At 39.5% G+C, this 7,797-nt stretch overlaps 1 protein-coding gene across 4 annotated transcripts in view; it reads left to right on the forward strand.

The window, feature by feature from the left end:
- The window catches only part of CCAR1 (cell division cycle and apoptosis regulator 1), a 74,094-nt gene that overhangs the window by 15,034 nt on the left and 51,263 nt on the right, over positions 1–7,797 (forward strand). For 2 of the 4 annotated variants that reach the window (XM_011994095.1, XM_011994096.1), the window contains exons 3-6: positions 1,497–1,669; positions 2,457–2,501; positions 5,188–5,220; positions 6,882–7,075. In XM_011994095.1, the coding sequence (XP_011849485.1) occupies positions 1,497–1,669; positions 2,457–2,501; positions 5,188–5,220; positions 6,882–7,075 (445 nt within the window). The remainder of the gene's footprint in view (positions 1–1,496; positions 1,670–2,456; positions 2,502–5,187; positions 5,221–6,881; positions 7,076–7,797) is intronic. The other 2 variants (XM_011994099.1, XM_011994098.1) reach the window with 1 other exon arrangement.

The following is a 7,797-nucleotide window of genomic DNA, read 5'->3' on the forward strand; positions in this document are numbered from 1 at the left end:
AGCCTGGGCGACAGAGCGAGACTCCGTCTCAAAAAAAAAAAAAAAAAAAAAAAAAAAGGATTATGGCTCACTGCAGCCTGCAATGTCTGGGCTCAAGTGATCCTCTCATCTCAGCATCCTGAGTAGAATGGTCCTCCTATCTCAGCTCCCTGAGCAGGTGGGGCTACAGGTACCTGCCTCTGTGTGTGGTTTATTTTTTAAAATCTTCATAGAGATGAGATCTCACTTTGTTGCCCAGGTTGGTCTCAGACTCCTGGGCCCAAGTGATCCTCCCACTTCAGCCTCCCAAAGAGCTGGAATTACAGACATGAGCCGCCTTGTCCAGCCTACATTTTTTTCTTCAGAGACTAGACAAGCATTATAATGAGAAGGGGAAAAGAGTAGAACAAGGAGTTCAGTCAGTAACTAAACAACCAGTTTAGGTAACTCATTACCTTTGGACCAGGCTTTTTGTGCTTAAGTGTTGTTTTTGTCTGTTTTCTTTTTCTTTTTTTTTTTTTTTTTTTTTGAGATGGAGTCTCACTCTGTTGCCCAGGCTGGAGTGCAGTGGTGATCTCAGCTCACTGCAACCTCCGGCTTCCAGGTTTAAGCGATTTTCCTGCCTTAGCCTCCTGAGCAGCTGGTACTACAGGCATATGCCACCATGCCCAGTTAATTTTTGTATTTTTAGTAGAGACAGGGTTTCACTATGTTGGCCAGGCTGGTCTCGAACTCCTGACCTCAGGTGATCCTCCCACCTTGGTTTCCCAGAGTCCTGGGATTACAAGCATATGCCACTATCCCCCAGCCAGTTTTAGTCTTTTTTAAAATTAGAAATTTTTCCTGACATGTAAAAATCCTATGTATTTATGGTATACGTACACAATACCAAAGTTTTATAGATATATATAAAGTCTTGATGTATATATATGTCATGGAATGGCTAAATCAAGCTATTTAATGTGCATTACTTCACATACTTTTGTTGTGAGAAGACTTAAAAGTCTGCTCTCTTCTCAGTGTTTACATATATAGTGTATTGTTATTAACAGTAGTCAACATGATGTTCACTGGGTATCTTGAACATTCCTTCTAACTGAAACCTTTGACCAATATGTGCCCAATCCTGCCCTGGGCCCCATAGCCTCTTTTAACCACGATTTTACTCTGTTTCTCTTAGTTTGTCTTTCTTACACTCCACATAGGAGATCATGCAATATTCTTCTTTCTGTGCCTGGCTTATTTCACTTAACATAATGTCTTTCAAGGTTCATACGTGGTGCAAATTACAGGATATTCTCCTTAAGGCTGGATAGTATTCCCTTGTGGATATATACCACATTTTCTTTATCCAGTTGTTCACTGATGGACACTTAGATTGATTCCATATCTTGATTATTGTGAATAGTGCTGGAGTGAACATGGGTTTGCAGATATCTCTTCTGTGTACTTTTTTCATAGTTTTTATATTCTTCATAATCTTGATTTTTATGTTTTCCTTTTTGATTTCATTTTAGCTGCACTGGGTGTTCAACAGCCATCACTCCTTGGAGCATCTCCTACCATTTACACACAGCAAACTGCATTGGCGGCAGCAGGCCTTACCACACAAACTCCAGCAAACTATCAGTTAACACAGACTGCTGCATTGCAACAACAAGCTGCAGCTGCAGCAGCTGCATTACAACAGGTAAATCTTTAATAGGTCTAATTATTTGATGTAGAAAACTTTATGAAATCTGAGTAGCTAGCATTGCTACCTTCATTTGATAGGTAGTGAAGAATTATGTGTTTTTATTATGCTTATTTATTTTTCTGGTGATGAATGTTATATCTGACCAGCATATATAGGGAAGAATAGTTGGGCCAGGCATGGTGGCTCATGCCTGTAATGCCAGCATTTTAAGAGACTGAGGTGGGAGGATCGTCTGAGCCCGGGAATTTGAGACCAGCCTGGGCAACATGGTGAGACAGCATCTGCAGAAAAGACGAGAACTAGCCAGCGCGGTGAAGGACGCATGTGGTCCCAGCTGCTTGGGAGGTTGAGGTGGGAGGATTGCTTGAACATTGGGAGGTTGAGGCTGCAGTGAACTGAGATTGCACCACTGCACTCTAGTCTGGGAGGCAGAGCAAAACCCTGTGTCCAAAAAAAAGAGTAGTTGAATAGTCAAAAATTTTAAGTCCTTAAATTGGGCCGTTCTTATACCTTAATTACGTGAATAAGATTTACTTCTTTTTGGATCCCGGAGTATAAGTAATCACAACTTTATTTAATTTAGATGAAGTTTCACTGTTCCAGAAAATTTATCTTTATTATTTTTATTTTTATTTATTTTTTTGTTTTATGAATCAATGCCATGCCAGAACAGAAAGTTTATGTTTAGTGTAATTGTATGTATTTCTATGTATATCACTTTTTGAGAATGAATACATTTAGTGTCTATTTTTCTTTGAAAAACATTTTTTTAATCTTTCAGCAATATTCACAACCTCAGCAGGCCCTGTATAGTGTGCAACAACAGGTTAGTTTATATTTTCCATGTTAAAAACTGATTTTAAAATAGCCATTTGCTCCAAAGTTCAATTGATAGAGAGTTTTATTTCTGTCAGCTACCTTAACATGCGATACGAATTTTTTGGGAGGGGCTGGAGTAAATCAGGTAGGAAAAAAGGAATGTCTACAAGGGTGAGGGAGATAGGAGGGTGGTCCTAACTACCCAAATCCTTAGTCTTTGTTGCATGTTTCTAAGAAAGTATGAGGAGGCTTGGCGCGATGGCTCACGCCTGTAATCCCAGCACGTTGGAAGGCCGAGACGGGCGGATCACCTGAGGTTGGGAGTTTGAGACCAGTCTGACGAACATGGAGAAACCCCATCTCTACTAAAAATACAAAATTAGCCGGGTGTGGTGGCTCAGGCCTGTAATCCCAGCTACTCAGGAGGCTGAGACAGGGAGGCTGAGGCAGGAGAATCGCTTGAACCCAAGAGGCGGAGGTTGTGGTGAGCCGAGATCGTGCCATTATACTCCAGCCTGGGCAACAAGAGCAAAACTCCATCTCAAAAAAAAAAAAAAAAAAAAAGGGTGCAGAGAATAATCTGGAAAGAACTGCCCTTCAGACTGTTATGCTCCTGTCTGGAACCTTTGGGCCAGCTCTGCTGAACTAGACCACATGTGAGAATGAAAGCTCCTTTTGCTACTTGAAACCTAAACCTTGTATAGGCTTTCAGCCTTTATTTATTTTTTTTATTTTTAAAAATTTTTGTCACATTAACACCTACTACAGCCTTTATTTCTTTAAAGGAGTAGGGCCCCCAGCCCCCTTTTTATTAATCAAATTGTGTATAGAAATCAAAATATTAAAATAGAATTGTTCAGAATGGGAGAAAGCTGGCCTGGCACAGTGGTTCACGCCTGTAATCCAAGCACTTTGGGAGGCCAAGGCGGGAGGACCACTCGAGGTCAGGAGTTTGATACCAACTTGGCCGACATGGTAAAACCCTGCCTCTACTAAAAATACAAAAATTAGCTGGGCCTGGTGGTGCACACCTGCCAAAAATTAAACAGAAAGTGGAAGAAAGCCTCCCTTTATAGTTCACACTTCTATTCCCTAGGCACGTTTGAACAATATAGAAGCTCCTTATTTAGACTAAAAGCAAGTTTCATTGGCCCCTTTTCCTTAGACATATTCTCTAGGAACTGTCAAGGGAAGAGAGTTTGTCTTGCTGAAATATAGATATGCTTTAGCCTAAGCATGTTCCTGGAAAGGATTTGGTCTCATTCTTTTTTGAGACTGAGTTTCGTTTTTGTTACCCAGGCTAGAGTGCAATGGCACAATCTTGTCTCACTGCAACCTCTGCCTCCCGGATTCAAGCAATTCTCCTGCCTCAGCCTCCCGAGTAGCTAAGATTACAGGCGCACGCCACCAGGCCCGGCTAATTTTTTCTATTTTTAGTAGAGACGGGGTTTCACCATGTGTCAAACTCCTGACTTTGTGATCCACCCGCCTTGGCCTCCTAAAGGGCTGTGATTACAGGCGTGAGGCACTGTGCCCGGCCTCATTCTTTTTTTTTTTGTGGCTGCAGAGGCTTCTTAATTCATAACTTCTTTGTCCCTAGATCCATGGCCCAGTTTAATCCTTGACTTAAGCCCCTTGAGGCTTCAGAAGCATTGCATTTTCCCAGAAGACCTCAGTATTTCACTAGTAATTGCTTTAAACTTCTTAAAAACTGACAAGAGATTGGTCTCAAATCAGATGTCTTGTTTTTAGAATACCTTCCAACTTATTTTAGTGCTTGTATGAAATACATTATTAAAGATGATAATGAGTGAGGCTGAACCTTGCAAAAATTGTGATACTCATTCTGCTTTAAAAAATGGCACTACTTAACTGTTCTTAACTTACAGAAAAATAGTATTTTGATATGATTTAATCTCTAATCCATGTTGACTCCAGGTAAACTGAATGTTTTGAATTACAACCTCATACAGATTATTTTACCTTAGCCTAAGTCAAATTTATATTTCAGAATTTTGAAATTTCTCCTTTCATACTAATTCCTTTTACTTTCTGGTAGTAGTACACTTTGCTATTACAGAAAAACCATACGTCAGAGTATGTGGTCCCTCATGGTCTCTGTGCCTATGGCAAATTGTCTATCAACAGCGCTTCTCATTTTAGGTATATATCTATGAATTGGATCGATGACCAGTGATATTTTTTGAAACAAGTAGCATACTGATGATATTGAGTTATTTCTATAGCATGGTAATCTTCACTTTTAGAGATTTTGTGGGGTTTTACTGTGGATGCTATTCCTAGGAAATAATAACAAAAAAATCAGGTTCTGTATTTTTATTAATAAAAGTAGTTAAGTGCCTATCATTGAGTGAGTTACTTATATATGAGGTCTGCAGTTGTTAGAAATAATTGTAGGAAATTTTATACCTAGTGATCTCTGTTACTTTTCAAGATAACTGGGCTGGGTGCAGTGGCTCATGTCTGCAATCCTATCACTTTGGGAGTCCAAGGCAAGAGGATTGCTTGAGCTCAGGAGTTCAAGACTACCCTGGGCAACATAGTGAGACCTCGTTTCTGTTTAAAAAAATAAAAATAAGTAGAATAACTTATAGGAATTATTTTATAAATTATCTATGAAGCAACAATTCTGATTGACCCTTTTCTCTGTGTGTTTATTTTTCTATTTTCAGTTACAGCAACCCCAGCAAACCCTCTTAACACAGGTTAGTTGGTATTACTTTATTTGTTTTGGATGTCTGAATGAACAGTAGACTAAAGCTTTATTCCTATTCTACTTTTTCTTTCAGAGTTTAGTTACTTGTTAGATTCACCTAATAATTTAGGAATATAATGCTAAATAAAGGTAGAAGTATGCTATTTTATCTTTGATGGTTTCTCATTGTAGGTTCAGCTGTGATACAGTTTGAATAAATACGAGGTTTTCTTTTATTTATTTATTTTGAGACAGAGCCTCCCTCTGTTGCCCAGGCTGGAGTGCAATGGTGCAATCTTGGCTCACTGCAACCTCTGCCTCCCGAGTTCAAGCGATTCTCCTCTCTCAGCTTCCTGAGTAGCTGGGATTACAGGCGCCTGCCGCCATGCCCGGCTAATTTTTTTATTTTTAGTAGAGATAGGGTTTCACCATGCTGGCCAAGCTAGTCTCGCCTAAGGTCCTGACCACCTGTCTTGGCCTCCCAAAGTGCTGGAATTACAGGTGTGAGCCACCATGCGCGGCTGAGGTTTTATTTTAAACTTAATACTACTGACTTTTCATTAATACAGATTTTTGTAGTCGTCTTCTTTTGGAAAATTTCTGCACGTTATTTCCACTTTAGCAGGGAAAGTTATTGTGTGACATTATCTGCTTAATTTTTCAGCAACATTAAAAAGTTTTGAACTTTTGTTAGTGCTACCTTAGGCTTTGCATACTATTTATTACGCCTTTCACATACTCTTTTTCTATTTTTACAATCTTGAAAGTGTAAAAAGTATTCTTAGCTTATAAACTATGTAAAAACAGCCTATAGGCTGTCTTTGGCCCATGGGTCATAGTTTGCTGATCACTGGTTAATACATAGAGTGAAATACTATGCAGCTGTTAAAGTAAAACCTCTTTGTGTACTGATATGGAATGATATTCCAGATAATCTGAGGTAGAAGTAAAGATACAGTCTAGTATGTATTATATGCTTCCATTTATCTATATGCATATTCGAATAAAACATCTCTAGGAGGCTTTACACTAATAATCAGGACAGTGATTGCTTCAGGTTTAGGGAACTTCATAGCTGAGGAGCAGGGATAGGAGAGAAGCTTTTCACGGTGTAACCTTTGGTACCATATTTTTAGTCTTGAATCTCTTACTTGTCTTTTAAAAATATACTTGAATTGAGCAATCAACCAGTTTTTATTAAAGAACTACAGTTGGTTAACACCTAACTCATATTTTCAATCATCAACAAAGTAGAATCTCCAAATTAAGTAGAAAAACTATAGAAGTTCTTTTGTTCAAATGCTATTTCCCTAAGTGTACCCATAACACATTACTAGTATCTTAAGATATTAAAGAAATTTCATGAGAAAATAATTTTGTGGTCAAAGTTTAAGGAATGCTGAGTTCCTTTACTATACTTAGGACTTTCCTGAGCCTTTATTATGCTAGTATAGCTGTTGTATTAGTAAGAACACTCATCTGAGGGATCTTGATGAAATAGGCTAAAAATAATTTATAGTTTAATTTTAGACCTGACTCTCAAGATATACATGTGTATCTTCTAACATAATATGAAAAGTTTAATATTCTGGGTTAGTTTTAAGTAGTCATACTGAGTTTTTAGATGATTTCAAATCATTGCCTTAATTTGATGTTGATTTTGTTTTATAGCCAGCTGTTGCACTGCCTACAAGCCTTAGCCTATCTACTCCTCAGCCAACAGCACAAATAACTGTATCATATCCAACACCAAGGTCCAGTCAACAGCAAACCCAGCCTCAGAAGCAGCGTGTTTTCACAGGGGTGGTTACAAAACTACATGATACCTTTGGATTTGTGGATGAAGATGTATTCTTTCAGCTTAGGTAAACTTAATTAGGTCTTGTCACATGGCTTCTTGCATTTACCATAAAACACCTGTTTAGTTGTGGCAGAAATTATATGTAGCCCAGGCTGGACACAGTCGTGCAATCTCAGTTGACTCACTGCAGCCTCTGCCTCCTGGGTTCAAGCAATTCTCTTGCCTCAGCTTTGGAGTAGCTGGGATGACAGGCATGCACCACCACACTTGGCTAATTTTGTATCTTTATTAGAGAATGGGAGTTCACCATGTCGGCCAGATTGGTCTTAAACTCCTGACCACAAGTGATCCACCCGCCTCAGCTTCCCAAAGTGCTGGGATTACAGGTGCCCGCCACCACACCTGGCTATTTTTTTTTTATTTTTAGTAGAGACGGGGTTTCACCATGTTGGTCAGGCTGGTCTCGAACTGCTGACCTTGTGATCCACCCATCTCGGCCTCCCAAAGTCCTGGGATTACAGGCGTGAGCCACCATGCTCGGCCCTTTTTATTTTATTTTTTGAGATGGAGTCTTGCTCTTTTGCCCAGGCTGGGGTCTAGAAGTGCAGTCATAGCTCACTGCAGCCTCAAATTCCCGGGTTCAAGGGATCCTCCTGCTTCAGCCTCTCAAGTAGCTGGGACTCTAGGTCCATGCTACCATGCCCAACTTTTTTTTTTTTTTTTTTTGAGAGCAAATTTCGCTCTTGTTGCCCAGGTTGCAGTGCAATCTCGGCTCACTGCAACCTC

Source organism: Mandrillus leucophaeus, unplaced genomic scaffold (genome assembly GCF_000951045.1).
Source record: "Mandrillus leucophaeus isolate KB7577 unplaced genomic scaffold, Mleu.le_1.0 Scaffold441, whole genome shotgun sequence".
In the NCBI taxonomy this organism is placed as follows: Eukaryota; Metazoa; Chordata; class Mammalia; order Primates; family Cercopithecidae; genus Mandrillus; species Mandrillus leucophaeus.